Consider the following 22211-nt stretch of genomic DNA (forward strand, 5'->3'; position numbering starts at 1 on the left):
GCCGAATCACTGAGACTATTCTCCTCAGGAAAACTGTGGTGGAAGCCCACATCTTCACGGTAAGGATTGCTGATACTGGGGCTGGACTGTGTAAACTTAGGTGTACTCTCCTTTGGGTAAAGCGGTATATTTGACAGTAGGCTGAGAATCGTCATAAAGGCTTTTCATGGTATGTGAAATCCTCCTTTGTGTCTAGTGTCCTGGTTCTAAAGCTGGCTTGACTGCTCTGTGGCTTTGGAGGGTCACACAGGCTCAGTCCCCTCATCAGTAACCTGAAAAGGATGACTCTCTATGGTCCCCTCTGGCCCTAATGATTCTTTAAAATTTTTGTTACATAATGCATATTTAATTCATTAGCTTTTCTGTAACATAAAAATTGTATGTGTGTTTGCATATACAAAAAACTACAGCATCCTTAGAACATTGGTAATAGGAGTTATACAGTATTTTAGATTGATTCTTTTAGTTACCCTTGGAGCTAATTTTAAGATTATTGTTTTCTTACTACCGTGTTTCCCCGAAAATGAGACCTTGTTGGACCATCAGCTCTGATGTGTCTTTTGGAGCAAAAATTAATATAAGACCCAGTATTATATTACATCATATCATATCGTATCATATCATATAATAGAAGACCTAGTCTAGATAACTGGGTCTTATATTAATTTTTGCTTCAAAAGATGCATTAGAGCTGATGGTCCAGCTAGGTCTTATTTTGGGGGAAACACGGTAGGAACAAGGGCTAATAAACATTACTTGATTCCCTATAGTCGTTATGTGTACCAGAGCTGGACAAAGAATTCATTCTCTACAACATGATAACTATAGCTAACACTGCTGTGTGATATATAGGAAAGTTGTTAAGAGAGTAAATCCTAAGAGTTCTCATCACAAGGAAAACAATTTTTCCTTTTATTCTTTTTTTTCCCTGAAAATAAGACTTAAACGGAAAATAAGACCTAACTGGAAAATAAGCCCTAGCTTGACTTCAGGATGACATACCCTGAGCATAAGCCCTAATGCGTCTTTTGGAGCAAAAATTAAGACCCGGTCTTATTTTCGGGAAAACATGGTATATGAGAAAAGATGGATGTTAGCTGAACCTGTTGTATCATTTCACAATATGTGTAAACCAAACCATCATGCTGTATGCCTTAAACTTATACAGCAAGGTATGTCAGTTATTTCTCAATAAAACTGGAAGAAAAAAAGAATTCATTCTCTGAATTTTGTAGACTTTATTATTAAGACATAGCATTCAAATTAAATGAAACAGTTGCCATTAATTTTTAAAAGCTAACTTAATCCCATAAGATTTGAGATTTGGAATGCAGTGAAACGAATTCTTATTTCGGTGACAGTTGGGACCTACAGGTGTGCACGTGGCATTAGGTCCAGAGCGGTACATCAGAAGTGCCTCTGCTTTAAGGTTCTTCAACGGCCTTGGGCCGAGGCAGGCTCCCCGCTCACCCGAATACCAAACAGACCCTACGTGACTGAAAGTATAAAAGGAAGTGGAGCAGAGGTAACAGAAGGGCTTCTTCCACTGTAAGAAGTTGCATTACTGCAATTTTTATGTGTTTTATTTTTTTCACTTATTTGTATTTAGTGGGAGGAAGCTGAAGAAAAAGACTTTCGTTTGAAATCCGAAAAGAAAGTTTCTGCTCTTTCAGATGCCTCTAGACAGTGGTTTCTAGAGAAGGAGATAAATGCTGCGTTAGAGCACGCTGAACATCCATATCATGACGGTGAGTACCCGTGAAGGCCTTTCTCTCTTCATTCATTTCATGCGGTCTGTTATGGTGGATAAATCCTTGAGGTGTATTTTGGTACTTGTATTCAAATTATTGCTCAGCTAAAATGTAATCACTAGCCACCGTTTTTTTTGGTCAGAGAGTGGGGCTGAGAAGGTTAAGCTGCTAAAAACTCCAGTCAAGAAAATGTTCTCAGCCATCCTGTAGACTTCTGTTTGAGTCCATGGTTCCATGGGTCTTGGCGTCCCCTTAATGTATTAGATAGAATACGATTTGTGCCCAAAGTACTACTTCTAGTTTATTTTAATAAAAATTTCTGCTTTACCAATAGCTGGTCCTCAGAACAATAATATATGAAAGTAGCACAAGAAAACTTACCATGGGATCTAATCAAACATTAGGTTTTGATGCAAGGTTTATAATGACATCAACTGAAAAATCAAAATTATAATTTAAAACTGTGAAATAGAGTGCAGATACAGGGAACTTTTATATCCCTATATTTTGTATTATTTCAGTCTTTTGTAATGTATATATTACTTTTGTTAATAACAGCCTTATTGATACATAATTCGCACGCCATACCATTCACCTATTGAAAGTGTACAATTCAATGGTATTGTACGTTGTATCATACATTAAAAAGTATATTCAGCTATGCAACCATCACCACAATCAATTTTAGAAAATTTTCAGCACCCCAGAATAAACCCTGTACTCATTTGCAGTCATTCCCCATTTCCTGTCACTGTCCCATTCCCCACCCCTGGCAACCACTAATCTACTTTCTGTCTCTGATTTGCCTATTCAGGAAATTTCATAAAAATAGAATCGTACAGTATACAGTCCTTTGTGTTTAACTTCTTTCACCTAGCATAATGTTTTGAGGTTCATCCATGTCATAACATGGATCAGTACATTTCTTTTTATTGCCAAATAAAATTCTGTTGTATGAATATTCCACATTTATCCATTCGTCAGTTGAGGGACATTTGGCTGGAGTCCACTGTTTTGGCTATTATAAAAATGCTACTATGTGCATTACTTTAACAATTCATAAATTTGAAAAGTAAAATTATAGGTTAGATGCTATCATCATTTAATTATGCCTCCTTTTGAAACCCCTCGTTATCTCTCATACTTCAGATTTAGGTCCCAAATAGCAACCAGAGCACTTGGGGAGAGTGGGGAATGTCCCTGTCTGCACAAATTATTTAAAATTGGTTTACAAAAGATATTAACTGGAGCTGCCACTTCTCTCTAGTCCTGTTACACTTACCTCTCCTTAGAAAGAAAAAAAATTTTGAGGCTTTTAGAGAATGGACGGATTTAGAAACAGAAAACGGGACGAAACCGCAAAACACTGCTCTCATCAGTAGTCTTCGTACATGTTGGCCCTTCTGCCTCCGTGCTGTCCTCCTGCCCTGCTACCAAAATTGTTTTCAACTTTCCTAAATATCACAAATAATCATCCAGTTTTCAAAAGGGAAACATGTAAGGGTTTGTCATTTCCTTAATCAGGTTGTATAAATTAAACCAGAGTCATTTAATCCTAAAACTAGGAGATAATCAACTACAATTAGGAAAACGGCCTTTTGATTGGAGCTGCTCAGCATTGGTTCGTCTCTCAGGGCCTAGAAGGGAGGCACCGAGAGGTAGGAAACAGGAGCGTGTGCCGAGGACATACTGACACATTGCTGCAGGCCAGGGTTACCGTTAGCTGTTTGAACAGAGATAATAGTCACAACATAGCTCTTTGGGAAGATGAGTTAAACAGCCGTGGGCAGGATGGATTTAGGAGGACACATTTAGAGACAAAGAGCTGTGAGATCTCAGATTGGGAAGGATCTGAAGAACCGGTATGTGACAAATGAATCATCTCTGCAGACGCGGCCAGCCAGCCTATTCCAGAATACTTACAGAGCTGGCAAGCTCATTACCTTATCCCATTTTCTGCCAGTATCTCACTTACAAGTTATTTTTTTCCTTATGTAAAGTTGAATCTGCTTTTCTTTCTTTTTATTTTTAATTCTCTCATTAGAAACTGTTCTGCGGAGCAATGCAGATTACATTTAATACCTTTGCCACCTGACAGCCCTTCAAATATTTGAAGATGACTCTCCTATTCCATCCCCCACACCAGTTCAAATTAGTCATTTGGTAATTAGTCAAATTGTCTTACTGACTCATTGAGCTAAAACTGAGTGAAAACCATTATTAGCTAAAGCTCTTGCATCAGGTAAAAGCAGGCAGTGTCATGAGTCAGCGTGACCCAAACAGTCTGGGCCTTACTCATGGAGGTTTGAACCCTGGGGATGGAAGTAGAAAGGAAAGGAACAGTTATAAGTGACATTGGAATGAAAACTTGAAAAGACCTTGGTGTCTCATTGCATGCAAAGCTGTAGGAGTTAGGGAACAGTAAAAACACAGCTGAAGGGTGAGTATACACTTTGAAATAAGGGGAGGGGTTGCTTAGAAAACAGGGCGAGGCACCAGTTGGATGTAGAGCACTGCTCTGCTCTCTAGGTGAAACGTGCCTCGCTTGCTCTGACTGGCTGTGTATTGCTGTGACGAGGCCCTGCCTGGGTGCAGCCAGTGAGCAGCCCACAGGGAAGGCTGGCCAACCACATTTCATGCTCCCATCCATACAAATGTTCAGGCTCTCTCTATCCTAACATCTACATGTATGAGTTGTTTGTTTGTTGGCTTTGTATTTTAGCTAAAGGTGTTTATAAAGTACTTTACCAAAACTTCGGCTCCGCTCTTAAAATTCTCACTCACTGTATTTTCCTTGCCGTTTCAATGGTGTCACATTCTTCTGAGCTTTCGCAGAATCGAACAGTGAGGGGCTTTTTATCCTTAGCAATTTTCAGATACAAGGGGCCATTTGGAGTTAATAACGGCTTTCTACTCATGCCCACACATCCCCTTTTACCGCTTCACTTGTATAACTGTAGGGCCCAGATGCCAGTATGAACAGGTCGCCTCCAGCTGCTTGCCTAGAACCTCGCCAGTAAGCGACGTTTCTGAAGTGGACGCCTCGACTTGGCGTAAGTTGATGCACAACAAAGATTTCTTCTGTTATTTCAATTAGCAATCTCTAAGCAAGAGTGTGACTTAAATTACATTTATAGCATGCTGGTACCCTTTTCCCAGGGCACTGATAAGGGAAATCCTCAAGTGCAGGCAGCGACATTCTCAGGTTTCCAGCCAGGGTGGGGGGACTGGATCAGACCTAGAGTCGAGCAAAGGACGTTTGCCGAGTGTACTTCATTAATGCGTCTCCATTTCTTCAGCACCAGCACTGCTGCCCAAAACCTGGTCAGAGGCTGCCACAGAAGTCTGTCACTAACTCCATTAATGGTATTCATAATTGTTTTACAGCCTAGTGAAAAGAAAACCTCAGCATTCGTTTTCAAGCCTATTACATATTTGAGTTTTCTGCACTCTGTTCCCGGCTGGGCCCCCTTCGCCAGCCACTGAAAACGTGTTTGCTGTGGGCGCTGTAATGGCTTCATGCTGGTTAGCTGACTTTCGATCCCTTGACTTGACTCACAGAGGCTTTTGGTCATTTTTGGAAGGGGTGGGATGGAAACATCTTACAGGAATGTAGTCAAGGCACCATCCCGTAAAGAAGCTAACAATTTCCCCTGTGAAGTACTTAATTTGTTTTTTAAAGGAGGGGAGAGAGGGCGCAAGAAACTGTTAGACTTTATTTCCATTGACTTTTCCAATAGACTATCATATAGATGAAGCGGATTTAACAAAGTCTTTTGAGTTCTTTTAGAAGAATAAATTTCTATTAATGTCCCCTAACGACCAGCTTTATAAGAAATACACCTAATAACAAGTCATGAGAGTCGTAAGAATCCAGCGTTGTGTAGAATATTTTTGCTAACTCACACTTTTACATGCATTATAAATTCTGTGTTAGAATAGGAATTAAACCAAAAGTCATGCATAAGTCAAATAAAAGTACAAGAGATTCTCAACTGTTCTCTATTCTGACACATCAGAACTTTTTAACTAGATAATTCTAAATTTGAAAATTGACTAACGGACATTTAGCAAGTTTAGGTCATTTGGCAGCAAAACAAAAACAAAGCATAAAAGCTGTATTCCTTGGAAAATAGTTTTCAGAAATTGAAGCAGTTTGAATGAGAAGTCTATTTTTAAGGTGCTTCTTTTTCAAATTCCAGTTTTTACTAGCCTCTCTAAATCAATATGAAATGGCTCTTATGCTTAGATATATTGTAATATTTTTTAATCTTAATTCTAGACTCTCCCTGTGCTAGCCACTATTAAAAGCATTTAATTTATTTTTATTTAATCATTGGGAAGTAGTCATGGTGGGTACATTATTAATTTTGTCAAGTTGAGATGCCTTTTCTCATTACATTAAGCATCCTAGTGAGGAAACTTACTGTTACAAAGAACTCAGATTCTCCTGGGAGAAACTTGTTCCTAATTTAAAAGATTGTCTATATCCTCAAATCAAAAAAGTGCTAAATAACCGAAAGCAGATAAATTCTCTGATAGCATTCATTCAATTGATTAAATAAATATTTGGCTTTTTAATGGAACCTCATAGGGCCAGGTAATATGTCAGGCTTTTGTTCAAGAAATTTGGTTTTTAGAATACTCATTTCATTGTTGATTTTTATAACAGTTTACCTTTAAAATAAATTCTGTGTCATTGCTAACATCAGAAAATTAAACTATTAATTTTAAATTTTGTTTTCAAGTTTCTTTAAACCAAAGAAAAATACAGTGGGACACCATGGAACAGGATCTTCTGGAGAGAGTGAGAAATCTTCGCCAGAGACTCACCGCCCAGGCTCGTAACAGCTGTCAGACGCCTCATCTTTTGGCCACATAGGAGGCTGGTCACCTTGAAAGTCAGAGAGAGCGATACCTATTTCACAATCAATGACACTGATTTTTAGATTATTTATTTTAAATTCCTATAAAGATCCACCGTTTGTATAGAAAACTGTGGGTATAAAAATTATGTGTTCTATTTAATTCTGATGCTTTTTAGCTTGTAAATGGCTTCTTGTACTTTTCACAATAAAAAAAAAATTTGAAGCTATTAAAACTTGTTAGGCCCTTTCAGGTTGTGAAAGCCAGCATAAACCTCAGTAACTAGTTGATAAGGATTTATTTTAAAGATAAACCGAGAGAGAAAGAGCAGGAAACCATCTCAACACCTGTCCGACCAGGACTGAGAGAGAACTCGGCAGTGACAGTGGAGTGGCCTGAATTACAGACCTCTGTCCCGCGAACAGTCACACCGTACATGACATCCGTGTCTTGTCTGCTTCTGACAGCACCAACCACTCTCCCCACCTCTGGCTCTTAGCTCCACATCGGGGCTGTTTCATTATCTTGGGCAAATTACTTCTCTGAGGCCAGTTCCAAAAGGAGGGTAGAAGTAGCTCATGGATTTGACGTAAGAATGAAATAAGAAAACATACATACAGTTCCTGGTAATGTGCCTGACATACGGTAACGTGCAATGCGGAGTAGGAATTCTTTTCTCCAGGGTCACAAAACACAATCTTACGGTAAACCAGATATTTTCAGTAAGCAGAGTGCTCTCTTTGGCCCAACAGTCAGCGTTCTAAAATAATATCCCATCACTATGTGAGGCGTTGTTTCCCCAAGAGCACTTTTCCTCAGCCTGATTTTCTGTTCATTTTCAGGTAGTTGCAAACATGCCTTCCTGGGTCGGGCTGCTATGTTTGGAAACAGGAAGTCCAGGATATAAAATGCAGAGGGTCTGATGGGAACTTTGCTGAACCAGAATTTGCTTGCTCACCTAAAAGCTTTCAAATTCTAAAATACTGTGATTCCGCCATCTGGAATCAGCTGTCTGTTGCCAGCTTCTGACCTCTGTCTCGTTCACCTCTTTTACCAGGATTTATACTTACTCAGATTGGTTTTGCAGCTACACACACCTCTTTTATAGTGTTACAATATTTCATTTTCACAAAGCGTTTCTGTTCATCCAGTGAGTTAATGTATTCTCTCCACCAAATGAAGTTCTTTTTATCCCATTCCATTTTCTCTGAGCCTATAGTTCTGTCAATAATAATCTTCATAAAGTCACTGACTTAGCAGATTTCAGATAGTGGACTGAATCGCTTCGGTCATACGTGCTTGGTTGGCATTTCAGAGGTTATCACATTTAATGAGATATGTGAAATACATTTCTGATTATCTCCTCGTGGTTCTTGACATTACAGCCTCAACCATACCCCCGTTTCTGTACAATGTAAATTCTCTGGGAACTGAATGAAGGTGGAACTTGGCTACAATTCTCCCCACACTGGCGACATTCAAAAGCTTCTCTCAAGTACTCCCTTGAGTTTGTTAAAGCAGAGCAGTTCCTAAAGCCTTTTCGTATTTCTTATATTCATAAGGGCTCCTGGGTGTGAATTGTACAGTGTTGAATAACTTTGCGGCTTTAGCTAAATCCCTCTCCACATCAACTACCTTTAAGGAGTTTCTCTCCTGTGTGAATTCAGGGGTGTTGAATCAGTTATTGACTTGGGTAAAGGCCTTTTCACATACATTCATGCGGTTTTTCTCTGGTTTGCATCCTCTGATGTTGAGCAAGATCTGAGCATTTGCTACAGGCCTTTGCACAGTGAGTCCATGTTCACCATCACAGCAGTCATGATGACTGCCGTAATGGCGAACCGCCAAAGGCTTCACTAATAAGTTAAGTATGGGCGCACTTATCAGAGTCTGGACTTAATGTGTCCAATCAGGAGACAAACCACATGATAATTTGAACAAGGAAAGTTAAATGTAAAGAGTTATTAGACTATGATAGGAGAATAACTATAAAGGTGTAAAGAATTCTAAAGGGTATGTAGTACTGAGGGAAAGAAAGGGCACTTTGGAAGGGAGCTCCTTCCCTCTGCCCCCGCCCCAAGGCTCAGGTTCAGACCTCGTTGGAGAAGGAGTGGTTGCAGACCACTGGATAGTGGACGCGGTTGCTGGGTTGCCTAGGTTAGAGCTGGCCCACAATCCCCAGGCCTCAAGACGCCAGTCTCTGGGGTGCAGGCAGTCCAAGGCTCTGGGTAAAAGCACAGGGAGTCAGGGCATCGGGCCCCTGAGTGTTGTCAGGGTGGTGTGTACACTGGCCATGTTGGGAGGGCCATAGGAATCCACCCTCTGGGGCACAGGCAAACCGAAGCTGGAAGGCAGGTATGTGCTCAAAGCGTCAGGACACTGCTACTGGAACATGCCATGTCCATGTTGGGACAACTGCAGCAAAGTCACTAAGAATGTGCGCTCTGGGCACACGGCTAGGGCAGAGCACTCCTGGTTGTCCACACACACACACACACACACACACACGGCTGATGGACCATGAAGCGGGAACAAGAATAAGCACACCACCACTTGGAGCTAGGAAGAGACACCCATGCCTCCTACCATGTCCTCCAGCACCTCCTACTGACTGCTGAACATGACGCACACAGTGAGGAGAAAGGCCTGAAGCTTCGCTCCCTTAATGGGGAGCGGGTACTGAAGAGTGCACTAGAGCTGAAAGGCAGTATGTTGATAACTGTCACACTCGTGCCATTGGATGTGGCTCTGACAGTTGACTTGGTTGCTTGACAGAAATGTGGACTCAGCGTCGGCCCCTGTGTAATCAGACTGGCATGCCACAATTAACCTGATAGGATGTAGATGAACTTACGCAAAGGCTTTGGAAAGGAGGAAAGTAGCCGTGGATTTATCACATACCAACGTCTCACTCACCTCCCAACTACATGCTCAGCCCCAAAGACACTCCCTTTGTTAAGGCACTGAGTGAAGGGAGTGTCAAGACTTGAAAAGCTCTGTGGTGGCTCTCTGTTGGGGACGAGTGATGGTGAGATGCCACCGTTGTGCTCCCTGATTTCCATGGGGATGGTGGGATTCCATAGTAGCAGAGGCCAAAGGGCATCATTTAACTACCAAAGACAACTGTTTCCAGGAAAGGGCAGCAGAGAAGTAGAAGTAGTAAGGAATTTGGGGCTATTGCTAATTGAGTATGTTGTCCCTAAGAATGAAATAGATAGACAGCCCACTAAAATGTTGCTCGATACATGTAACAGGAAAAACCATATCTGGTGGCCAAAATCCTGCCTTGAGTCACCACAATGGAGAGCCATGCCTGTCACCCATTTTCCAGACTTAAACTCATTTCCAAATCCAAAGCCTCCTGAGTGAAGGGGAGGTCAGATCCTCTTGAGGAATCCCCCAAGCCTTTCCAAAGGGACCTGCTGCCATTTACTTGAATGACTGTGTAAAATGAAAAAGAAAACACCAGACCTTTCAGGTGTTTGGGCTCTAAATTGACACTAATGACTGTGGCCCACCCAGGTCACGGCCAGCGGTGGTCAGGTGAGGAAGGAGTCGTGGACCAAGTTTGAATTGCAGTGGACGCAGTGAGGCCATGAGACCAACTGCGGTTATTTTCTGAGTACCTAAATGTATAATTGAATAATTTGACAAAGAGCCAAATCTCCACACTGGCACTATGTCCCACTGAGTAAAATTCATTATGGTAGAAAGAGGCAAGTGAAAGCCTCTGCAAGGGCCTCCTTACCAAGATAGTAAAACAAAAGTACTGTCACATCCCTGATGAGAGAATTGCAGAGATTAGTGCCACCATCAAAAACTTGAAAGATGAAGGGGGTGGTTAGCGCTCTCACTTCTCTGTGGAATGACTGAATTATCAGAAACTTAATCCGCGATGACTGCAATTGAGCCACGGTTTCAAATGCAGTAACAGCACAGGCCTGTCTGGTTCTGTCCCAGGAGGTGCTTCAGGACCTTGAGACCCCGCCTCCATATCCTATCACGTCCTGCCCCTTCTCAGCTCCCCGGCCCAAACTCCCCAGGATGGTGTTCAGCGCACTCCAGCTCCTGGACTCTCATCACACGCCACCCACTTCCCACAGCCCCCTGGACACTTCCCTGGTGTCCGGTGTCAAGAATCAGACCCCTCCCGGAGCCCTTCTGTGCCAGCCACTCCTCTGGAACCTCCATTAGTGGGCTGTCATGCAGGGACTCTGGTGCCGCTCCCCACACAAGAACGCAGGATATGGTGTGGCCAAAAAGGAACCCCAAGGGAGCCACAGATAGGGGGTTCATACCAGTATTTCTCGCTGATGGCTGGGTTAGAGACACAGGGAGCAGGAGCCACACCATCTGCAAATCTGCCGTCCTTTCCTGCCAATCAACCAACCCCTTGCTAACTGCAATCCGCCCTTGCTCGCTCAGCCACAGCAGTTATATCAGTGGCTAATGGCTAACTGGTAGCAGTTGATGGCCATGTACTACCGGAGCCAGCACCTTTCCCCGTGAGGCCGAGAGCCTGGAAACTGCTCTCCGGGACTCTGTCCCCACAAGCGCCTTGCACCCAGCGGCGCTGGCAGCGCCCTCCTGGGCCGGGAGGACCCGCGGGCTCCGGCCTAACCCTCCGCTGTGCACGTCCCCAGCGACGGCCACTGCTCAAGGGCAAGGGCAGGACCACTGGTGGAAGGTGGAACAGTAGGGGTGCCCCTCCCGGCAACACCCCGCAGCAGCGCGGAGGTGGGGAGGACGGGGTTCTTCCTAAGAGGCTCCCGCGGCTCCCGCCCGCCCGGCGCACTCCAGTCTTCCGCAGGTGTCCCCCCTTACCGTCATACCGCGGCCCTCGGTCCCGTCTTCCGATCAGGGGACAGAACGCCGGGAGTCGACGGGACAATCGGGCAGAATCGGGAGATTTGGGGCCAGTTAAAACTCCACGGGTACTTCGGGAATGACAGACCGAGCCGAGCGTTGGCCGACACAGCGGTGACTCCAGAGTGGAAGAGTACGGGTCTCCAGGTCCACAGACAAGCAAACAAAACCCCTCTTTCCCGCCCGAGTACAGGCCTACAACGAACAAAAGTATTGTGCCCCGTGTGAGGATCGAACTCACGACCTTCAGATTATGAGACTGACGCGCTACCTACTGCGCTAACGAGGCACCTACGAAGGGGACCCGACCGTAGGGTAATGAGGCTTACACTGCGGCCCCATGCGCATGCTCAAAAAACTGCAGCTTCATTTCTACTTTTTTCTGGGTCCTGCGCGAGGATAACCAAAGTTCTCCGCCTCAGGGCCCACTTGGGAGGGCGCCCCGGCGGAACCGCCCTCTCTGCGCTCTGGTCGTCCTCCTCCTGCAGGTGTTTGTCAATCAACAAACACGGCACCTAGTTTGCCAGCACTGTGCTGAGTCGGGGGACCCCCGGGAGTTGGATTCTTGGTGTTGTTGTAAACTCTTAGGTTTGTATAATGCTTACAAAGCAGTTGCACATTTGTGATCTCAGGAAACACTTAATAGGCACCTCCTGTTTTCCCAGCCCTATGCTCCGCGCTGCGTTCAGAGGGACATTGCCAGCCTCGAAGAGTGGGAGCGGGGAGCTCAGATGCAGTGACTTGAAAACGCGCAGGTGCACACTATTCCTGCCCCCCCCCTGCAGAACCCGCTCCAGCCGGGCCGAGGCCCGTCTTCTTATGGGCGTCCACGGAAGCGAAACCCGGAGCCACAGCCTCAACATCTTAGGAGACCCCCGCCACCTGTCCCCTCCACTTCCCCCAACCCTTTCCCCCAGAAGCTCACTGAAATACATTCATTGCTAAAGGAAGCTTCACGTCACTATCATAAATAGAAAACGGGTTTTTTCCCCGCGTAATACATGTTAAAATAAACACATAACTATTAAATAAAAAATACTCGTCCACGTACCATCTAAAATCAGCCAGACTGCCTCAAATTTACGATTTGTACATTTCGCTATATGTAAATTTTACCTTTAAAAAAAAGGTAAGTTAAAACTGGTTCCAGCCAACGGCAAGCACACAGAAAGGTTTGGGGAGTGGAGTGACGTCTACAAGTTTGAAGGGCTTCCACAGATAAAGCTGTTTGATGGGCCCACGGACCTAAGGACAGAGAGGTGGACAGATTCCGGAGCCTGCGAGTCGTAAGATGTTAATATAGATTTAGGTGGAGGCTGTATGGATATTCAGTGTACGATTCTTTCCACGTCTGTTTATCTGAAATTTTGAATTATAAAATGTTGGAAGAATTTTTTAAATCACTCAGAATTTGGGAGATAAGGTGGAATGTTAAGGGGGCAAGTGGTAATATGAGCGTGAGAAGAAGAAAATAACATCTTAAGAACAGGCACCAGAATTCCTGCAAGTTGGGGGGAGAGAGCAATGGTGGATTGGGGTGAGGATCAGACAAGGCAAGATTGAGAGCTCCAGGACAGGTGAGGCCCGGCAGGTAGCCGACAGGCCAGGTGGGGCTCCTTAGGGCATCCTCCTGTCTCCTTAGGAGGAGTAAAGGATGGGGGCCGGTTGTCCTGACCCCAGGGCCCAGACCTCGAGGATTGGGTGGCACTTCCCACCCTCACGGGCCCCAGTGGGAACCCCACGACCTCCCAATGCTCGGGAAACTGCCACCCACGCTCCCTGGCAATAGGAACCCTACAGAGGGGCAGGCTGGGGATTAGGTTACCAGGGTCCCAGGCCCACCCCGCGGATGCAGGAGGGCAGACAGACGGGGCCTGAAAGGGGACCCCACACACACACAAACACTCACAGGAATCCTTGCAGGGTCCCTGAACCCCTGTGGACTGCACACTTTGGGTGTCACGGCAGTTTCACCCAGATTTCCAGGCCCAAGAAGTGCTGACTGACGTGTGGATTGTCCAATAGCCCTGTGTCCCACAATTACAAACTCGCGGGTCCGCAGGCCCACGACTGGAAAGTGTCCAACGGATAAATTCGCGGTTATTCCCTCATGGTTATTCCGTGTCAGGACTGCAAATAATTGGAAACAGCTCAGGTGTCATCAACAAGAAAGTGGCCACAGGAATGACTGTCCGTCCCAGCTGCAAACAAGAACAATGGGCACGAAATGAGTGAAGCGAGCAGAGCAGAGCTGGGTGTGGTGTGTGCCACCATTTCTGTAAAAGGGGGGGCCGGTATATTCACATTTGCTAGTATTTGCACACTAAATCTCTAAATTAGTGTGCAGGGGCGCTGGGCCATGGGGTCTCCGCCACCCCCTCATCCCCCATGGGCTTCAGTTTGTCCCTGCTCTGGGAGGGGGAAGAAGGGAGGCGGAGGTCCAAAGCCCCAGGCTAGGGCTGGGGAGAGGGTAGGGGGAGCGGGGGAGGCTGCCACTCGGACACACCCGTGTGCCAGGTACCAAGCTGGGTACCTGCTTTTTGACCACCGTCCTCACCCAGCAGTTTATGGAAGGTAGACAAGTTGAGCGGAGGAGCAGTGCAAATATTCCACTAAAGTGTTTCCATCTTTGAATACCTGTGCCTCCAGTTTTCAAAGGCTTATCTGAACATGTCAGTGTCATGAAACACACACGTGCTTCCTCACTGCTCAGGTAGATTACTGCGGAGGAATCCGCAGGTCGCACCCTAATCGAGTCCAGAGTAAAGGGTGGTCAGTGCTCCATGCCCACCAGGGTCGCAAGCGCAGAGGCTCCCGCAGGAAGTGACCTCCTGGCCTGGCTAGCAGTGACTGATGGCCGAGGACTGGTGGGCGCGCGGGCAGGGAAAGGACTTCAGGGGGTGCTTGCTGAGACTGGGGAGAAATTCCCGGAAAAAGTCCTTCGCACCTTCAGGCCTTTGCACCGGAGTTCTCTCCACCTGATATGCATTCTCCACCGTCAAGCCCCTTTTTTTGTTATGGGGATCCCTTCCTTGTCTTTCTTCAGCCAGGTCCAAGGTCCCCTCCTCTGCTAAAACCTGATCTCCATTTCCTCCCTCATTTGCCTCTCCTCCACCTTCCTTGGGTGACTGAAGGTGCGCCTTCCTCCCCGCACATTTACTTCAGGAACAAACTGAAGGGGTCAGTATTACGACCGCCCTCCGTATACAGACGCGCAAACTCGAAGCCTTGGGCGACCTGGCCAAGTTCAAACCGCTGGTAGCAGGGGAGGCAGGATTCCATCCTGAGTCACACAACTACGCTGGGCCCTTCACCATCACTCCATCTACCCCAGCAGCATTTTCCAAAAGTGTTTCCTCATTTTGGCACCCCCTAAAATAATTTTGAAAAACATCTATGCACCTCCTTGCAAAATAAGTTGATAACCGAACCTTTCTCATTGTAAGTTCGAACAGTGACAAAGGATGGAATATCCAGTAGATTGCATATGATGATTAAAAAATAATAATAAAACAGCATACATGCATTCAATGAAATCGAAATATCCTATGGCTTCCATACAAACTACAATCTATTTTAAATATACATGAAGAAACTCCTCTTTAACACTTGTCAAGTTTACACTTATTTTCCCCAAAACTCATATTTCCACTCTACTTCTACAGAATTTTATCCTCATATTAATACATATTTTATGTTTCAAAACCTATTATTGATCACCCTAACTAACCCTTGTTGTGTTATTGATCTCACAACAAAAATATATACATAAATTGAAATTTTTGTGTTTCCTGTGACCATAAGGCTCTGTCACCATGTTCTTCTAAATTGACGTATTATTTTTATTAGCACCCAATTAATGAAAACTCATAAATCTATTTATAGACGTGAAGAATAATTACTAAATGTAAAATTTTATCAAAAACAAATATCCATTAAATAAATACATCTTTTAAATCCCATTTAGTTTATGTACGCATGGCCAGCTATTACTTTTTGCTGGAATGAGATGAGGTTCAGCATTAATTCTATTCGTATTTTTCATATTCACAGAGGGAAATGTTGAGAAACTTTGTTCACACAAAGAAGTAAAAAAAGATGAGAGGAATTTTGTTTCAACACTAAAACTCAATTCCTTAAACCATTTCAAACTGCGGGATTTGTCGGTACTGCAGCTTCACAGTTGTTAAAAGCCAGGACTTTTCTTGTCACCCCTGACCTCTCCCTGTACCTCCATCCCACCCACAGGTCACTGCTCCATCTGCTTCGCAGGGATCACAACCAGACTGTGGGTGGCATCTGCCCTGATCACATCCCACAGCCTATCTTTCCTCAAATAGTTCTTTGCAGTCACTGCTTCATTTGGAGGGAAAGTGAGGGCGGGTGGGTTCCAGAACCCATGCTCACTGTGACTCTCGGTCTCCTTTCCAGCTCTCTCTGCTTTAAAAATAAAATAACATAAATAAGAAATAGGGAGAGGGTGAAGAGCCTGGATGAGGGGAAACGTTATCAGGGACAGAAGGAGGCCAGGGAAAAGGGCCCCATTGGGGGCGTAAGTTCACCTGTGGTACGTTGGGAGTTGGCATAGGTTTCCCAGGCCTGGCCCTTTCCCAACCAGGACGTGGTCACATGGTAGGACTTGGCTGTGGGCCCACGTGTCTCATCTCATTATTCTGGCTGTAACAAGCCAGAAGTCAGGGCGCAGCCAGCTGAGCAAGTCAAGGGAGGCTGAGAGAGGCCGAGTGTAGGAAGGGAGATTTTCCTCAGACACGCCCTGTGGGAAACAACCAGTGGTTCTTTTGTCATCTGTCCAGGGCAATAGAAGGCCACGTCCTCCCAGCTCCATTTTTAACTGGACGTGTGGACGGTAATGAAAGTCAGCCTGTTGTTGCTGGAAGCTTCTGAGTTGTGCTGACAGAGCACTGAGAAGGAAGGCCTCGCCCTGACAGTCCGGACGTTCCCTGAGGTGCTCGGCTCTTCCTCCACACCAAGGCCAGAGGAAGCCATTGCAGATGCTAATCTGGCCTTGTCTGGGTCCTGCTTAATAGCTTCAATGGCTCCCACAGTCCCTGAGATAAAGGCCAAAGTCCTCATGTGCCCCCTGACATATGACCTCTTGAGGTCATCTCTTCCCACTCCTCACCACCCCGACATTCCTTGGGCAGCCATTCCCTCCTGCCTCCCCCAGCTAATTCCTACTGCACCTACCTGTCATGACCTCAGAGAGGCCTCCTGACCCCTGGGCTAGGTCAGCCTCTCTGCTCTGTATTCTCATAGCTTTTGTTCCCCTGACCTTAATGCTTATCCCAGTTCAGTGTCACAATTTCTCATTTGCTGTAAGCACCACCACAGCACCGGCCATGCTGTAGGCTGTTCAGAGTCCATGATGGGCCCTCCAGCATTTGATGAGAAAAGGAAGTGCTCGCTTCTCCCACTCTACCCGTTATTGCTTGTCTTTCCTGGAAGGTAGAGACTGCAGGTGGTTCATTTCTATATTCCCAATTTTTAGTCTCATCAAAGACCTATTTCCTTGTTCCAAAGATACAACTATACAGGTTCTGATTCCAGGAACCAAGAGGGGCTTTCCATCAGCAGGATAGGGACAAACTCTAAGGTCAATTGCCCACCTCCATACACACAGGTGGAGAGGACGGTGAGGTCCTCTAGCCAGAAGAGAGGAAAGGGTTACAGCATTCACTTCTCAGGCCTTCCCACTCCACCCCCTTTGACAGGTGAGACAGATGGTGGTGGGTGTGATCCCAGCAGCCCTGGGGCCCCAGGGAGCTGGGCCTATCCCTTCCAAGTTCATACCTGGAACAGGACAGTGGTTTTGCCTGCAGTTCCAACAGGTGTAACGGCTGTGGCAGGGGTCACAGTGTAAGTCCTGACTCCCCACTCTTTGTGGGGACATAGAGTCATGAGACCCCATTCTTCACAGAGGTAATGGGTATCGTGGTTCTTACCTGCCCTGGCCAGGCATCCAGGGGCTGGGCTGCTTAACCATTCATTCTTTCAAATCATATCACTAAAATCTACTCCTGCACCTGTATTACAAACATAGCGTTTGTACCTGAAGTTGCACAACTACATTATGGCAGAGTTGCATCATTTGACTCATAATTTAAGACTTAAAAGGCTTCAACTGATTTAAGTGACAATGTGACGGCTAAAGAGGGAAAGTCTGATTACAAAGTGGCATTTACTCGGAGGTCTGGGATCCCTCCAGCACCTCACACATAAATACATAGTAGGTACTCAGTAAGTGTTTGTTGAATGAATGAATGATATAAAGTTTGCTATCCTGTGTCTGTGAGTCTTTTTTATTAAGAAATCTGTCCCCAGTTATCACACACAGACTCTCACCGCATAGCAGGTCTTTTCTCATGGAATGGAAGAAGGGCGTTGGCCACAGTCAGCTGATTCACCATTACAATCTTTAAGTCACTAGAACCAAAAAGGGGTGCAAGCCAGAATCTTCTAGAGCATTGTTTTTCTCTGCAAAAAGAGATAATCAGCAAATGTTGGCAGGGGTGGGGGACCATGTAGAAGGAATACATCCCACTTGGTCCACAGAAGTGGCTGAAGCTGGTATTTCCTCTCCCTTGGGGTAGGGGTTGCTGGAAGGCGACCGATTATTTCACTCAACAGGTATTTACCAAGTGCTGCTGTGGGATAGCCCCTGGGATCAAAGTGGTGAACAAGACAGAATTGGTTCCTCCCTCATTGAGATAGTGAGTAAACAAATACATAAGCAAGGAAATTCCATATTGTGGTAAGTGCTACGAAGGAGGTAAGAAGAGTTAAGCTGAGGCCCAAAGGATGAGTTCTTTGTTGCAGACAACAGAATCCACTCTAGCTGGCTAAGCAGAAAGGGGTTTATTACGGAGTATTACAGAATTTCCAGGAGGCCCAGGGGACCACATTTAGATGCCACCGAGACACGAGCAACCCAGACAGGAAGATGTGCAGCCACACCGTGGACGGTTCCAATGGAAACCTTCCTGCTGCCACTTCTGTCTACCTCTGACATCATTGCTGCCTAAGCTGCTGCAGCAAAACAACCACATCCTTGGTTGGGGCCTGCTGATTACTCACAAGCACCATCCAAGTCGGGAGAGGATACTCAGACCCAGTCAGAGCCTGGGGCCCATGCAGAGCTCTGGATTTGGGAAGGTCTGGGAAAAGGAGTTTTGAGCTTCCCAGATGCCACGGAAAAGCACACTAGAGGGAGGCTGCAGGGCTTCGTAAGGGATCTAACCTGTATTGTGGCCACAACACACAAGGAAATGTTAAAAATGATGACGTCTCGTGGTGTGACTATGAGACATGTTCGCTTTTTTCTTTCATTTTAGTGTATTTTATTTACTTTTGGGTTTTTTTCCTCAATTTTTTATAATGAACATGCAATATTCACAAAACAAAAGGCAAAAGCCAATAGAGCTCTTTTCAGAAGAAAGGGACTCTGAAGAAAGGAGACAGAGTGGACTCCTATCAAGGAAGAGTTTCCCAGCCCAACTTGGAGGGACGGTCCTTCTGGTTACCCCCTCCAACCTGATGGCCACAGAGACAAAGAGGTTCTGACCATTTGGAGACCTGTACCCAGAGCTACATAAAATTCCTAAGAATTGTCTCTAGCTCAGGTGTTCCTGAGATGAGCTGTTTACTCACATATATTCCTTACTTTACCATCTGATGTCCTCAACCTTCCTATCCCACAAGGGCAAGTCACACAGGGCAAAACTTTAGGGAGAGATCACAGATCAGCGGCTGCCAGGAGCTGGGGGTGGGGGAAATGGTTGACTACATACAGGAGGCCATGGCAAATTTTTGCAGTGCTGGAAATAGTCTGTACCTTGATCATGGTGGTGGTTACATGACTGTATGCATTTCTCAAAACTCATGGAGCTGTACACTAACGCGGGTAAATTTGACTGCGTCTAAGTTACACCTTAATTTTAAAAAGCTTCTGCAAATTTGCTAGCCCCCAAATGGGAGCTCCTATGACTTCACGGCATGTCAGAAATTTTGAGGAATGGACTGGGAACTCTAAAGTAGGAAACTTGAAAGAGCAAAGAGACTTTGCCGCTGTGGGCCCCTGGGAATTAAGCTGTGGTTTTGCTGGGTGCCGAGAATGGACTCACGGAAGCCGGCTGTAGGAAGGATGCTCCCATGAAAAGCAACTGTAGAAGGACCTGTGGGTGGGTGGGTGGGGTTTGGGGTACCTGGCTGGACACCCTGGCCCGTTTTCGCTCCCCACACTATGCCTTCGCCTGCCAACAGAAGACAGCAGCTGCTGGAGCCCCGTGCCTGCCTGTGCTGAGCTGATTATATATACAGAATGGATTGATCGGTGTTGACGGAAAGCTATTTTCCTGTCTGATTAATTATGCCAACTGATTTTCAACTTAATTGCACTTTTCAGGTCACTGGGTAATGAGACTGTACAATTTTCGTGCTGCTGCAGGCCTTGATGGGGGAAGTAGTAGGAAAAGAGTGGCAACTGCTGGTTAAGGGCAAACAGACACCCTGTTCCTCCAGGTTCCTGGGCCCACAGCCCAGGCTCTCAGCCCTTGGCTGCCCCCCAGACAAGCTCTGGAATCCTATGTGAGTATATTCTACCTGTGTAAGCCGGTCTCTGCCCCAGAGGCTCTTACCCATCTATTCACCAATAAGTATTGATTGATTGAGTGTATTTGCTGTCTATTCTAAGAGGTTTCAACTAGAATCTTGGTGTCAAGGGGGCAATAGGGAAAGATGGTTTATTAGGTCTCTCCTCTTCAAGGTCCCAAGGATTGTGGGGAGGAGACAACATGGGGTCAGAGGGAGGGTTATCCAAGGTCGTGAGTTGGGTTCCTTGACTGTTCTTCAAAAGAGGAGAAGAAATTCCTTTTAAACTCTTTTTCTCTTCTTTGGACTGTGCTTTAACAAAGAAATACTATTCTACCACTGGACTGAGCCACCTGGGCCACAGCTTCCATGGAGTTACAGATTGGTTCTAGCAATCTCCTCCAGAGAGTCTGGCTCCTACTGTACTAACTATTGGAAGGCCACCCAATCCTAGGTTTCTAGCATAGTTCTCCTAGCAGATATTGGCAGGGCCCTGCTTTTATCCCGTTGGCACTCATCCTTCCCTCTCACTGCACGCACCTGCGACTCTGCCCGAAGGTTTTGTGAACAATGGGGCAGGCCAGCAGTGCTGGGGAATTAATGTGGCCCCGGGAACAGCCCTCCACCAATGACACATGGAGGTTGGTAGATAAATTCCTCGGCTTACTCACCCATTGGCCATTGGGTAGGAATAATCTGAGATGTGTTCTCCCAGAGGTCCTGGCAGGACTGAATGCCAGATGTTCCCACAGATGTTCATAACCCCAGATGTCCACAGTGGTGACATGCTCTTCATCATACCTGACTGTGGCTCCCTTCCCTTCCCATCTCACTCTCCCCTCCCCAATCAGTCCTTCTTGGGAATCATCTCCCAATTAGCTGCTTGTGCAGTCGGCCTTCCGTATCCACGGGTTTCGCATCCGTGTGTTCTGCATCCATGAACTCAACACTCTCAGATAGAAATTAAAAAAGAAAAGAGTATGTTGCTGTTGACATGTACTAACTATGTAGTGAGGCCTATGATGGATGCGTCTGTATTGAACATGTACAGACTTTTTTCTTGTCATTGTTCCCTAAACACTGCAGGATAACGACTATTTACATAGCATTTCCATTGTATGGGGTATTATAAGAAATCTAGATATGATTTAAAGTATACAGGAGGATATGAGTAGGTTATATGCAAATACTGTGCCATTTTTATATAAGGGACTTGAGCATCCACAGATTTGCTATCCACAGGGGTCCTGGAACCAACTCCCATGGATACTGAGGAATGACTGCGCTTGAATCCAAGTCTCAGAGTCTCTTTCTGGCAGAACCCAATCAAAGACAGTCTGGATTCTAGATATTGCATTGTACTGACATAGAATTGACCATGACTTGATCCGGAAAAAAAAATGTGGCTTCTCCCTTGGTAGTTCCTATACTTCAAACACTCCTGCTGTCACCTACGCCTCCAGAAGTGAGACCGACAGATCCCACCGGTCCAAGGGCTCAGACACAGCCACAGAGTCTTCTCAAGATGTTATTTCAATCAGCCTCTTCCACCAGACCGGCGCTGGCCCCAGAACAGTAACCTCTCTGGGGGCTCTGTTCAAATATGACAATGACGATCACAATACGGGAGAGAGACAGGAGAGAAGAGCGTTTTCAGAGGATAGGGAGGTCTGGGAACTTGGGTGTTTCCAAGAGAAAGGAGGAGCACCTGGCGTGATTCCAGCTTCCCCGTTCACCTGGGTGGGAACACAGATCTCAGGGGCAGCAGCGTCCCCCACAAGGAAAGTCTGGTCTTCTCAGCAACCAGAGCTGCAGCTGAGGCGCACAGGAGGGGAACCCCAAGGCACGGGGGTGACGATGCTAAGAGAGCCTCCCTGCTTTGTAGCAAAGCCCCGAGGGTCTGGGGGAGAGTTGTGCAACAGGCAAGCGGGAAACTGGCTCACCTTGACCTCCCACTGCTGCTGGGAGGAGAGGAAATCTCCCAGGGCTGAGTGTGCCAAGGCATGATTGAGCCAGCCCCCTGGCCTGCGGGCAGGGTAGGTGTCACTCAGAGATAAGCCAACCCCTGGCTGCAGTTATGATCTCCGTGAAGCATTGCTCAGGACAGCGGGAAATCACTTC

At 45.9% G+C, this 22211-nt stretch overlaps 1 protein-coding gene and 1 non-coding gene across 2 annotated transcripts in view; one reads left to right on the forward strand and one right to left on the reverse strand.

Moving 5' to 3' along the window:
- TBC1D31 (TBC1 domain family member 31) overlaps positions 1-6834 on the forward strand; it is a 55916-nt gene extending 49082 nt beyond the window's left edge. The window contains exons 20-22 of the mRNA XM_033126953.1: positions 1610-1748; positions 4712-4804; positions 6500-6834. Of these exons, the coding sequence (XP_032982844.1) occupies positions 1610-1748; positions 4712-4804; positions 6500-6633 (366 nt within the window). The 3' untranslated portion in view covers positions 6634-6834. The remainder of the gene's footprint in view (positions 1-1609; positions 1749-4711; positions 4805-6499) is intronic.
- A 4865-nt stretch (positions 6835-11699) lies between these two features.
- Positions 11700-11772, reverse strand: TRNAM-CAU (transfer RNA methionine (anticodon CAU)). Its single transcript has one exon. It is a non-coding gene; the product is annotated as a tRNA-Met (tRNA).
- Positions 11773-22211: the final 10439 nt, after the last annotated feature.

The sequence above is a fragment of the Rhinolophus ferrumequinum genome, chromosome 14 (assembly GCF_004115265.2).
Source record: "Rhinolophus ferrumequinum isolate MPI-CBG mRhiFer1 chromosome 14, mRhiFer1_v1.p, whole genome shotgun sequence".
Taxonomy (NCBI): Eukaryota; Metazoa; Chordata; class Mammalia; order Chiroptera; family Rhinolophidae; genus Rhinolophus; species Rhinolophus ferrumequinum.